This window comes from Procambarus clarkii, chromosome 48, assembly GCF_040958095.1.
Source record: "Procambarus clarkii isolate CNS0578487 chromosome 48, FALCON_Pclarkii_2.0, whole genome shotgun sequence".
In the NCBI taxonomy this organism is placed as follows: domain Eukaryota; kingdom Metazoa; phylum Arthropoda; class Malacostraca; order Decapoda; family Cambaridae; genus Procambarus; species Procambarus clarkii.
The window spans coordinates 30225202-30240201 of NC_091197.1; the positions used below are offsets into that span (position 1 = coordinate 30225202).

General features: G+C 55.0%; 1 protein-coding gene across 1 annotated transcript in view; it reads left to right on the plus strand.

The window, feature by feature from the left end:
* Positions 1-14718, plus strand: part of LOC123764882 (homeobox protein onecut) — a 472865-nt gene extending 458147 nt beyond the window's left edge. The window contains exon 4 of the mRNA XM_069302672.1: positions 14570-14718. Within this exon, the coding sequence (XP_069158773.1) occupies positions 14570-14643 (74 nt within the window). The 3' untranslated portion in view covers positions 14644-14718. The remainder of the gene's footprint in view (positions 1-14569) is intronic.
* Positions 14719-15000: the final 282 nt, after the last annotated feature.

Genomic DNA, 15000 nt, shown 5'->3' on the forward strand with positions numbered 1-15000 from the left:
CCCTTATCCTGGCCCCTCACCCTGGCCCCTCACCCTGGCCCTCAACCTGGCCCAATCACCCTGGCCCTCACCCTGGCCCCTCACCCTGGCCCTCACCCTGGCGTGTCACCCTGGCGTGTCACCCTGGCCCTCACCCTAGGCAGTACCTGCTCCTCTGGCCTCCCACAGTGGCGTGTCACCCTGGCGTGTCACCCTGGCGTGTCACCCTGGCCCTCCCTCGCCGCCCAGAACGCAGCTGTCACCCTGATTGACATAATTGTGAGATGCAGGAGCCTAATGGGCGTAAGCCGCCCCGTCCCCGCCCCCATTTTACCCCCCATTTTGATAGATTTGTGGAGGTTTTCTATTGCCATTTAGTGAGGTGTTAGGTCCCTAAGTTGAGGTCTGCGGGCGTCGAACCCTGGGAGGGAGGCGGGGTGAAGGCAGGAGAGGCCAGAGAGCAACACTGGAGGGTTTAGAGGGGGGTGATGGTGGGGGTGTTGGAGGGGGAGGTGGAGGCGGTCCACTTCCTCGCCCCCTACCTCTCTCTCCCCCCGCCGCCCCCCGCCGCCCCCCGCCAGAGAACGTGAGACTTGCAGCTTTTCCTCCGTGGAGTAATCGGTCCTTTGTTTATGGGTCCTGATTTGTGTGTGTGTGTGTGTGTGTGTGTGTGTGTGTGTGTGTGTGGTGTGTGTGTGTGTGTGAGTGTGTGTGTGTGTGTGTGTGTACTCACCTAATTGTGCTTGCGGGGGTTGAGCTCTGGCTCTTTGGTCCCGCCTCTCAACCGTCAATCAACAGGTGAACAGGTTCCTGAGCCTATTGGGCTCTATCATATCTACATTTGAAGCTGTGTATGGAGTCAGCCTCCACCACATCACTTCCTAATGCATTCCATTTACTAACTACTCTGACACTGAAAAAGTTCTTTCTAACGTCTCTGTGGCTCATTTGGGTACTCTGCTTCCACCTGTGTCCCCTTGTTCGCGTCCCACCAGTGTTGAATAGTTCATCCTTGTTTACCCGGTCGATTCCCCTGAGGATTTTGTAGGTTGTGATCATGTTTCCCCTTACTCCTCTGTCTTCCAGTGTCGTAAGGTGCATTTCCCGCAGCCTTTCCTCATAACTCATGCCTCTTAGTTCTGGGACTAGTCTAATGGCATACCTCTGAACTTTTTCCAGCTTCGTCTTGTGCTTGACAAGGTACGGGCTCCATGCTGGGGCCGCATACTCCAGGATTGGTCTTACATATGTGGTGTACAAGGTTCTGAATGATTCCTTACACAGGTTCCTGAACGCTGTTCTGATGTTAGCCAGCCTCGCATATGCCGCAGATGTTATTCTCTTTATGTGGGCTTCAGGAGACAGGTTTGGTGTGATATCAACTCCTAGATCTTTCTCTCTGTCTGTTTCATTAAGTACTTCATCTCCTATTCTGTATCCTGTGTCTGGCCTCCTGTTTCCACTGCCTAGTTTCATTACTTTGCATTTGCTGGGATTGAACTTCAACAGCCATTTGTTAGACCATTCACTCAGTCTGTCCAGGTCATCTTGTAGTCTCCTACTATCGTCCTCAGTTTCAATCCTCCTCATAATTTTTGCATCATCAGCAAACATTGAGAGAAACGATTCTATACCCTCTGGGAGATCATTTACATATACCAGAAATAGTACAGGTCCAAGGACTGACCCCTGCGGGACTCCACTTGTAACGTCTCGCCAATCTGAGACCTCACCCCTCACACAGACTCGTTGTCTCCTGTTGCTTAGGTACTCCTTTATCCAATGGAGTACCTTCCCTTTCACTCCAGCCTGCATCTCTAGCTTTTACATTAGCCGAGGGAGCCGGTCGGCCGAGCGGACAGCACGCGGGACTTGTGATCCTGTGGTCCTGGGTTCGATCCCAGGCGCCGGCGAGAAACAATGGGCCGAGTTTCTTTCACCCTATGCCACTGTTACCTAGCAGTAAAATAGGTACCTGGGTGTTAGTCAGCTGTCACGGGCTGCTTCCTGGGGGTGGAGGCCTGGTCGAGGACCGGGCCGCGGGGACACTAAAGCCCCGAAATCATCTCAAGATAACCTCAAGATAACCTCTTGTGTGGACTGTATCAAAGGCTTTCTGACAATCCAAAAATATGCAGTCTGCCCACCCTTCTCTTTCTTGCCTTAGTTTTGTTGCCTGGTCGTAGAATTCAAGTAACCCTGTGAGGCAGGACCTGCCAACCGTGTACTCACCTAGTTGTGCTTGCGGGGGTTGAGCTTTAGCTCTTTGGTCCCGCCTCTCAACTGTCAATCAACTGGTGTACAGGTTCCTGAGCCTACCGGGCTCTATCATATCTACACTTGAAATTGTGTATGGAGTCAGCCTCCACCACATCACTGCCTAATGCATTCCATTTGTCAACCACTCTGACACTAAAAAGTTCTTTCTAACTTCTCTGTGGCTCATTTGGGCACTCAGTTTCCACCTGTGTCCCCTTGTGCGTGTTCCCCTTGTGTTAAATAGACTGTCTTTATCTACCCTATCAATTCCCTTGAGAATCTTGAATGTGGTGATCATGTCCCCCCTAACTCTTCTGTCTTCCAGCGAAGTGAGGTTTAATTCCCGTAGTCTCTCCTCGTAGCTCATACCTCTCAGCTCGGGTACTAGTCTGGTGGCAAACCTTTGAACCTTTTCCAGATTAGTCTTATCCTTCACTAGATATGGACTCCATGCTGGGGCTGCATGTGTGTGCGCGTGTGCGTGTGTGAGTGTGAGTGTGTGCGTGTGTGCGTGTGCGTGTGTGTGCGCGCGTGTGTGTGTGTGTGTGTTTATGCGTGTGCGTGTCTGGGGAGTGATAGGGAGCGTGCATGTGGTATTACTCTACTGGCCTGGTCTATCTCTTCTGAATTTCCTCACCATTGACTTCGGAATTGAAGATTTGTTGATAGATAAATATATGGGCAATGGCTGGGGGTTCCGCCCCCCCTCCCCCTCTCCCCTCACCCCTCCCCCTCTCCCCTCACCCCTCCACCCCTCCCCCCTCACCCCTCCCCCACCCCCCCCTCCCCTCCTCCCGTCAGAAGTACTGTTGAAGGGGTCGCGGAATATCCCGTATTTGTGGCTGTATTTGTTGCTCTGACTGTAACTGTATTTGAGAGTTGTATTGTGGGTGTTAGTGGGTAATTCTGTGAGTGAATTTATGAACTTAATTGTGAGTGTAATTTGAGTGTATTTGTGAGTATATTTGTGTGTATATTTGAGTGTATATTTTGAGTATACAACACAGCCACACACCAACACAGCCCCACTCCAACACAGCCCCACACCAACACAGCCACACACCAACACAGCCCCACACACCAACACAGCCACACACCAACACAGTCACACACACCAACACAGCCACACACACCAACACAGCCCCACACCAACACAGCCACACACACACCAACACAGCCACACACACACCAACACAGCCCCACACCAACACAGTCACACACACACCAACACAGTCACACACACCAACACAGCCACACACACCAACACAGCCCCACACCAACACAGCCACACACACACCAACACAGCCCCACACACCAACACAGCCACACACCAACACAGCCACACACCAACACAGCCACACACACATCAACACAGCCCCACACACCAACACAGTCACACACACCAACACAGCCCCACACACCAACACAGTCACACACACCAACACAGCCACACACCAACACAGCCACACACCAACACAGCCACACACACATCAACACAGCCCCACACACCAACACAGTCACACACACCAACACAGTCACACACACCAACACAGTCACACACACCAACACAGCCCCACACACCAACACAGTCACACACACCAACACAGTCACACACACCAACACAGTCACACACACCAACACAGCCACACACACCAACACAGCCACACACACCAACACAGTCACACACACCAACACAGTCACACACACCAACACAGCCACACACACCAACACAGCCACACACACCAACACAGTCACACACACCAACACAGCCCCACACACCAACACAGCCACACACCAACACAGTCACACACACCAACACAGCCCCACACACCAACACAGTCACACACACCAACACAGTCACACACACCAACACAGTCACACACACCAACACAGCCACACACACCAACACAGTCACACACACCAACACAGCCCCACACACCAACACAGCCACACACCAACACAGTCACACACACCAACACAGCCCCACACACACCAACACAGTCACACACACCAACACAGTCACACACCAACACAGCCACACACACCAACACAGTCACACACACCAACACAGCCCCACACACCAACACAGTCACACACACCAACACAGTCACACACACCAACACAGTCACACACACCAACACAGCCCCACACCAACACAGCCCCACACACACCAACACAGTCACACACACCAACACAGCCCCACACACCAACACAGCCACACACCAACACAGTCACACACACCAACACAGCCCCACACACACCAACACAGTCACACACACCAACACAGTCACACACACCAACACAGTCACACACACCAACACAGCCCAACACACCAACACAGCCCCACACACACCAACACAGCCACACACCAACACAGCCACACACCAACACAGTCACACACACCAACACAGCCACACACCAACACAGTCACACACTCCAACACAGCCCCACACCAACACAGCCACACACCAACACAGCCACACACACCAACACAGTCACACACACCAACACAGTCACACACACCAACACAGTCACACACACCAACACAGTCACACACCAACACAGCCACACACACCAACACAGTCACACACACCAACACAGTCACACACACCAACACAGCCACACACACCAACACAGCCCCACACACCAACACAGCCCCACACCAACACAGCCACACACACACCAACACAGCCCCACACCAACACAGCCCCACACACCAACACAGTCACACACACCAACACAGTCACACACCAACACAGTCACACACACCAACACAGCCCCACACACCAACACAGCCCCACACTAACACAGCCACACACACACCAACACAGCCCCACACCAACACAGCCCCACACACCAACACAGTCACACACACCAACACAGTCACACACACCAACACAGCCACACACCAACACAGTCACACACCAACACAGTCACACACACCAACACAGTCACACACACCAACACAGCCCCACACACCAACACAGTCACACACACCAACACAGCCCCACACCAACACAGCCACACACACACCAACACAGCCCCACACCAACACAGCCCCACACACCAACACAGTCCCACACCAACACAGCCCCACACACCAACACAGCCCCACACACCAACACAGCCCCACACCAACACAGCCACACACACACCAACACAGCCCCACACCAACACAGCCCCACACACCAACACAGCCCCACACCAACACAGCCCCACACACCAACACAGCCCCACACACCAACACAGCCACACACACAACAACACAGCCCCACACACACCAACACAGCCCCACACACCAACACAGCCCCACACACACCAACACAGTCACACACACCAACACAGCCCCACACACACCAACACAGCCCCACACACCAACACGGTCACACACACCAACACAGTCACACACACCAACACAGCCCCACACACACCAACACAGCCCCACACACCAACACAGCCCCACACACCACCACAGCCACACACCAACACAGCCCCACACACCAACACAGCCCCACACACACCAACACAGCCCCACACACACCAACACAGCCCCACACACACCAACACAGCCCCACACACCAACACAGCCCCACACACACCAACACAGCCCCACACACCAACACAGCCCCACACACCACCACAGCCACACACCAACACAGCCCCACACACCAACACAGCCCCACACACACCAACACAGCCCCACACACCAACACAGCCCCACACACCAACACAGCCACACACCAACACAGCCCCACACACCAACACAGCCCCTCACCAACACAGTCACACACCAACACAGCCCCACACACCAACACAGCCACACACCAACACAGCCACACACCAACACAGCCACACACACCAACACAGCCACACACCAACACAGCCACACACCAACACAGCCCCACACACCACCACAGCCACACACCAACACAGCCCCACACACCAACACAGCCCCACACACACCAACACAGCCCCACACACCAACACAGCCCCACACACCAACACAGCCACACACCAACACAGCCCCACACACCAACACAGCCCCTCACCAACACAGTCACACACCAACACAGCCCCACACACCAACACAGCCACACACACCAACACAGCCACACACACCAACACAGCCCAACACACCAACACAGCCCCACACACACCAACACAGCCCCTCACCAACACAGTCACACACCAACACAGTCACACACACCAACACAGCCACACACCAACACAGCCACACACCAACACAGTCACACACACCAACACAGCCCCACACACCAACACAGCCACACACCAACACAGTCACACACACCAACACAGCCACACACACCAACACAGCCACACACACCAACACAGCCCAACACACCAACACAGCCCCACACACACCAACACAGCCGCACACACACCAACACAGCCCCTCACCAACACAGCCCCACACACCAACACAGCCCCACACACACCAACACAGCCCCTCACCAACACAGCCCCACACACCAACACAGCCCCACACACCAACACAGCCCCACACACACCAACACAGCCCCTCACCAACACAGCCCCACACACCAACACAGCCCCACACACACCAACACAGCCACACACACACCAACACAGCCACACACCAACACAGCCCCACACACCAACACAGCCCCACACACACCAACACAGCCCCACACACCAACACAGCCCCACACACCAACACAGTCACACACACCAACACAGCCCCACGCACCAACACAGCCACACACACCAACACAGCCCCACACACACCAACACAGTCACACACACCAACACAGCCCAACACACCAACACAGCCCCACACACACCAACACAGCCACACACCAACACAGCCCCACACACACCAACACAGTCACACACACCAACACAGCCCTACACACCACCACAGCCACACACACCAACACAGCCCCACACACCAACACAGCCACACACCAACACAGCCCCACACACACCAACACAGCCCCACACACCAACACAGCCCCACACACCACCACAGCCACACACACCAACACAGCCCCACACACCAACAAAGCCCCACACACCAACACAGCCACACACCAACACAGCCCCACACACACCAACACAGCCCCTCACCAACACAGCCCCACACACCAACACAGCCCCACACACCACCACAGCCACACACACCAACACAGCCCACACACACCAACACAGCCCCACACACACCAACACAGCCACACACACCAACACAGCCACACAGCAACACAGCCCCACACACCAACACAGCCTCTCACTAACACAGCCCCACACACCAACACAGCCCCACACACCCCGGAACAGCTTCACAAACCACAAACGCAGGGAAGGTCCTCAGCCAACCCTGAAACACCAATTATTTCAGCATCAGGGGGCCCCAAACCTCCTTAGGAGGACGTTTAAGGGGCTCGAATTGCGTTCTTCGAGTCGCCATGTGATCGGGCGGCTTGGAGCCCCGGTAAGGGGAGACTCCGCGCCTTAACTCACCAACTATGGCCTCCTCTTCCACATGATTTATATTAAACAAGTCTAATTTGCATAGCTAATAGGCCAGGTATTAGGGTGAGTTGCGTGCGCAGCGGCGTGCGTGTGTGTGGTGTAGGGGTGTGCGTGTGTGTGGTGTAGGGGTGTGCGTGTGTTTGGTGTAGGGGTGTGCGTGTGGGTGTAGGGGTGTGCGTGTGTTTGGTGTAGGGGTGTGCGTGTGTGTGGTGTAGGGGTGTGAGTGTGTGTGGTGTAGGGGTGTGAGTGTGTGTGGTGTAGGGGTGTGAGTGTGTGTGGTGTAGGGGTGTGCGTGTGTGTGGTGTAGGGGTGTGAGTGTGTGTGGTGTAGGGGTGTGCGTGTGTGTGGTGTAGGGGTGTGAGTGTGTGTGGTGTAGGGGTGTGCGTGTGGGTGTAGGGGTGTGCGTGTGTGTGGTGTAGGGGTGTGCGTGTGTGTGGTGTAGGGGTGTGCGTGTGTGTGGTGTTGGGGTATGCGTGTGTGTGGTGTAGGGGTGTGCGTGTGTGTGGTGTAGGGGTGTGAGTGTGTGTGGTGTAGGGGTGTGCGTGTGGGTGTAGGGGTGTGCGTGTGTGTGGTGTAGGGGTGTGAGTGTTTGTGGTGTAGGGGTGTGCGTGTGTGTGGTGTAGGGGTGTGCGTGTGTGTGGTGTAGGGGTGTGCGTGTGTGTGGTGTAGGGGTGTGCGTGTGTGTGGTGTAGGGGTGTGCGTGTGTGTGGTGTAGGGGTGTGCGTGTGGGTGTAGGGGTGTGCGTGTGTGTGGTGTAGGGGTGTGCGTGTGGGTGTAGGGGTGTGCGTGTGTGTGGTGTAGGGGTGTGAGTGTGTGTGGTGTAGGGGTGTGCGTGTGTGTGGTGTAGGGATGTGCGTGTGTGTGGTGTAGGGATGTGCGTGTGTGTGGTGTAGGGATGTGCGTGTGTGTGGTGTAGGGGTGTGAGTGTGTGTGGTGTAGGGGTGTGCGTGTGTGTGGTGTAGGGATGTGCGTGTGTGTGGTGTAGGGGTGTGCGTGTGTGTGGTGTAGGGGTGTGCGTGTGGGTGTAGGGGTATGCGTGTGTGTGGTGTAGGGGTGTGCGTGTGTGTGGTGTAGGGGTGTGCGTGTGTGTGGTGTAGGGGTGTGCGTGTGTGTGGTGTAGGGGTGTGCGTGTGTGTGGTGTAGGGGTGTGCGTGTGTGTGGTTTAGGGGTGTGCGTGTGTGTGGTTTAGGGGTGTGCGTGTGTGTGGTGTAGGGGTGTGCGTGTGTGTGGTTTAGGGGTGTGCGTGTGTGTGGTGTAGGGGTGTGGGGGCCCCCATCCCATACACCCGCTCTACCCCCATACACCCCCCTACCCCCATATACCCCCTACCCCCATACACCCCCCATACACCCCCTACCCCATGTACCCCCTACCTCCATACACCCCCCTACACCCCCCATACACCCCCTACACCCCCCATACACCCCCCTACCCCCATACACAGCAAGGCACAGGTTCCTTCACTGCTAAACTAACTATCGACATTCTTACTATGTAATACTTACAGATCATATCTGATTACAATTATCATGGCGCAATTAGGCAGTTTGGGCGGCTCTAATTGGTCGGATGCAGCTTAAAAATGGCCTTAATAAAGACGTCGGAGCTGCAGTCTATCGGAAACCTTTAAGTGGTGGTAGCTTGGTGTGGGGTTACTGTGGGGGGGGGGGGGTGGGGGTGGTGGTGGTGGTGGGTGGTAGTGGTAGTGGTGGTGGTGGTGCTGGTGGTGGTGAGTGGTGGGTGGTGGTGGTGGTGGGTGGTAGCTTGGTGTGGGGTTACTGTGGGGGGGGGGGGTGGTGGTGGTGGTAGTAGTGGTGGTGGTGAGTGGTGGTGGTGTAGGAGCTTATCCAGTTCACTCTTGAACAGTGTGAGGGGTCGGCCAGTTATGTCCCTCACGTGTTGAGGAAGCGTGTTGAAGAGTCTGGGGCCTCTGGTGTTGACAGTTCTCTCTCAGAGCACCTGCTGCACCTCTAGCGACTACATCATGCAAGAGGGGAGGAAAGTACACAGATAATGACAAGAACATCTGTGAGGAGACCAACGCCAGTTTCCATATTGTGTTCATGCCAGAGCCTAAACCGCTCCCAGCTGTAGAGGAGGACCAATGTAACCCCTATGTATAGAAGAGGACCAATATACCCCCTATGTATAGAAGAGGACCAATGTACCCCCTATGTATAGAAGAGGACCTACGTACCTCCTTTGTATAGAAGAGGACCAATGTACACCCCTATGTATAGAAGAGGACCAATGTACCCCCTATGTATAGAAGAGGACCAATGTAACCCCTATGTATAGAAGAGGACCTACGTACCCCCTATGCATAGAAGAGGACCAATGTACCCCCTATGTATAGAAGAGGACCAATGTAACCCCTATGTATAGAAGAGGACCAATGTACCCCCTATGTATAGAAGAGGACTAATGTACCCCCTATGTATAGAAGAGGACCAATGTACCCCCTATGTATAGAAGAGGACCAATGTAACCCCTATGTATAGAAGAGGACCTACGTACCCCCTATGTATAGAAGAGGACCAATGTAACCCCTATGTATAGAAGAGGACCAATGTACCCGCCTATGTATAGAAGAGGACCAATGTACCCCCTATGTATAGAAGAGGACCAATGTAACCCCTATGTATAGAAGAGGACCAATGTACCCCCTATGTATAGAAGAGGACCAATGTAACCCCTATGTATAGAAGAGGACCAATGTACCCCCTATGTATAGAAGAGGACCAATGTAACCCCTATGTATAGAAGAGGACCAATGTAACCCCTATGTATAGAAGAGGACCTACGTACCCCCTATGTATAGAAGAGGACCAATGTAACCCCTATGTATAGAAGAGGACCAATGTAACCCCTATGTATAGAAGAGGACCAATGTACCCCCTATGTATAGAAGAGGACCAATGTAACCCCTATGTATAGAAGAGGACCAATGTACCCCCTATGTATAGAAGAGGACCAATGTACCCCCCTATGTATAGAAGAGGACCAATGTACACCCCTATGTATAGAAGAGGACCAATGTACCCCCCTATGTATAGAAGAGGACCAATGTACCCCCTATGTATAGAAGAGGACCAATGTACCCCCTATGTATAGAAGAGGACCAATGTACACCCCTATGTATAGAAGAGGACCAATGTACCCCCTATGTATAGAAGAGGACTAATGTACCCCATATGTATAGAAGAGGACCAATGTACCCCCCTATGTATAGAAGAGGACCAATGTACCCCCCTATGTATAGAAGAGGACCAATGTACACCCCTATGTATAGAAGAGGACCAATGTACCCCCTATGTATAGAAGAGGACCAATGTACACCCCTATGTATAGAAGAGGACCAATGTACCCCCTATGTATAGAAGAGGACTAATGTACCCCATATGTATAGAAGAGGACCAATGTACACCCCTATGTATAGAAGAGGACCAATGTACCCCCCTATGTATAGAAGAGGACCAATGTACCCCCCTATGTATAGAAGAGGACCAATGTACACCTATATGTATCAAATATTACGATGACGCCAGAAGAGATAATGAGACAAATAGCATCATTAGATGAAAATAGATCAATATCACATATAATATTTCACCCGGGATGCTAAACGAAGCAGCACCAGTCCTGAGCGTACCTCTGGTCTGGTCTGTAATGAGTCAACTGAGCTGGGAGACTTGTACCCAGATGTTGGCAGAGGGGGAATGTTGAATGTTATATCAGAGAGCACCGAGAGAGATGGAACTACAGACTACCACCCCTAACTACCACCCCTAACTACCACCCCTAACTACCACCCCTAACTACCACCCACAACTACCATCTCTAACTACCATCCCTGGCCAGTATCTCGTGAGGATAATGATGAACAAGACTAATTAAACACCATTCAAGGGATTACATGTGTAAATACGTCCCCCTGTTGTTTGTGGGGTGACCTGTTACTCCCCCACAGTATACCCCCACTAACCCCACCTTCTCCCCCCAAAGGTGGGTACACCCCACAGTACACCCCCACAGTACACCCCCACCGTATACCCCACTAACCCCACCTTCTCCCCCCACAGGTGGGTACACCCACAGTATACCCCCACTAACCCCACCTTCTCCCCCCACAGGTGGGTACACCCCCACAGTATACCCCCACTAACCCCACCTTCTTCACCCACAGGTGGGTTCACCCCCACAGTACACCCCCACAGTATACCCCCACTAACCCCACCTTCTCCCCCACACAGGTGGGTACACCCCCCACAGTATACCCCAACAGTATACCCCCACAGTATACCCCAACAGTATACCCCCACAGTATACCCCCACTAACCCCACCTTCTCCCCCCACAGTATACCCCCACTAACCCCACCTTCTCCCCCCACAGGTGGGTACACCCCACAGTACACCCCCACAGTATACCCCACTAACCCCACCTTCTCCCCCCACAGGTGGGTACACCCCACAGTACACCCCCACAGTACACCCCCACAGTATACCCCACTAACCCCACCTTCTCCCCCCACAGGTGGGTACACCCCACAGTATACCCCACTAACCCCACCTTCTCCCCCCCACAGGTGGGTAAACCCCACAGTATACCCCCAATAACCCCACCTTCTCCCCAACAGGTGGGTACACCCCACAGTACACCCCCACAGTACACCCCCACAGTATACCCCACTAACCCCACCTTCTCCCCCCACAGGTGGGTAAACCCCACAGTATACCCCCACAAACCCCACCTACTCCCCCCACAGGTGGGTACACCCCACAGTATACCCCCACTAACCCCACCTTCTCCCCCCACAGGTGGGTACACCCCCACAGTATACGCCCCACTAACCCCACCTTCTCCCCCTAGGTGGGTACACCCCCACAGGTGGGTACACCCCCACAGTACACCCCCACAGTACACCCCTAACCCCACCTACTCCCCCCACAGGTGGGTTCACCCCCACAGTATACCCCAACTAACCCAACCTTCTCCCCCCACAGGTGGGTACACCCCCACAGTATACCCCAACTAACCCAACCTTCTCCCCCCACAGGTGGGTACACCCCACAGTATACCCCCACTAACCCCACCTTCTCCCCCCACAGTATACGCCCCACTAACCCCACCTTCTCCCCCCACAGGTGGGTACACCCCCACAGGTGGGTACACCCCCACAGTACAACCCCACCTTCTCCCCCCACAGGGGGGTACACCCCCACAGTACACCCCCACTAACCCCACTTTCTCCCCCCACAGGTGGGTACACCCCCACAGTACACCCCCACAGTACACCCCCACTAACCCCACTTTCTCCCCCCACAGGTGGGTACACCCCCACAGTACCCCCCCACTAACCCCACCTTCTCCCCCCACAGGTGGGTTCACCCCCACAGTACACCCCCACAGTACACCCCACTAACCCCACCTTCTCCCCCCACAGGGGGGTACACCCCCACAGTACACCCCCACTAACCCCACCTTCTCCCCCCACAGGTGGGTTCACCCCCACAGTACACCCCCACAGTACACCCCCACAGTACACCCCCACAGTATACCCCCACAAACCCCACCTTCTCCCCCCACAGGTGGGTTCACCCCCACAGTACACCCCCACTAACCCCACCTTCTCACCCCACAGGTGGGTTCACCCCCACAGTACACCCCCACAGTACACCCCCACAGTATACCCCCACTAACCCCACCTTCTCCCCCAACAGGTGGGTACACCCCCCACAGTACACCCCCACTAACCCCACCTTCTCCCCCCACAGGTGGGTACACCCCCACTGGTGGGTACACCCCCACAGTACACCCCCACTAACCCCACCTTCTCCCCCCACAGGTGGGTTCACCCCCACAGTATACCCCCACTAACCCCACCTTCTCCCCCCACAGGTGGGTACACCCCCACAGGTGGGTACACCCCCACAGTATACCCCCACTAACCCCACCTTCTCCCCCAACAGGTGGGTACACCCCCACAGGTGGGTACACCCCCACAGTACACCCCCACTAACCCCACCTTCTCCCCCCACAGGTGGGTACACCCCCACAGGTGGGTACACCCCCACAGTACACCCCCACTAACCCCACCTTCTCCCCCCACAGGTGGGTACACCCCCACTGGTGGGTACACCCCCACAGTACACCCCCACTAACCCCACCTTCTCCCCCCACAGGTGGGTTCACCCCCACAGTATACCCCCACTAACCCCACCTTCTCCCCCCACAGGTGGGTACACCCCCACAGGTGGGTACACCCCCACAGTATACCCCCACTAACCCCACCTTCTCCCCCAACAGGTGGGTACACCCCCACAGGTGGGTACACCCCCACAGTACACCCCCACTAACCCCACCTTCTCCCCCCACAGGTGGGTACACCCCCACAGGTGGGTACACCCCCAGAGTACACCCCCACTAACCCCACCTTCTCCCCCAACAGGTGGGTACACCCCCACAGTACACCCCCACTAACCCCACCTTCTCCCCCCACAGGTGGGTACACCCCCACAGTACACCCCCACTAACCCCACCTTCTCCCCCCACAGGTGGGTACACCCCCACAGTACACCCCCACAGTACACCCCCACTAACCCCACCTTCTCCCCCCACAGGTGGGTACACCCCCACAGTACACCCCCACAGTACACCCCCACTAACCCCACCTTCTCCCCCCACAGGTGGGTTCACCCCCACAGTACACCCCCACAGTACACCCCCACATTACACCCCCACTAACCCCACCTTCTCCCCCCACAGGTGGGTACACCCCCACAGTACACCCCCACTAACCCCACCTTCTCCCCCCACAGGTGGGTACGGTTATGCCAGCGGCGATGGACAGCGAGCAGCAGGTGGGGACCCGTCATATTACCAAGGTAATTAACCCCAGACATCGTTAACCTTCCTCGTATGTTAAGTCCCTCATTAATGAGTCCACACTCCTGTCGTAGTTCAAGTCTTCTGTTGTGTCAGGCATTAACACACTCAGTCTCACGCACTTAATTATTAAGACTGGGTTAAATACCCTTACTGAGCCGTGTGTGGTAGCCTGTACTGGTGTGTGTGTGTGTGTGTGGGGTGTGTGTGTGTGTGTGTGTGTGTGTGTGTGTGTGTGTGTGTGTGTGTGTGTGGTGTGTGTGTGTGGGGTGTGGTGTGTGTGTGTGTGTGTGTGTGTGTGGGTGTGTGTGTGGGGTGTGTGTGTGTGTGTGTGTGTGTGTGGGGTGTGGTGTGTGTGTGTGTG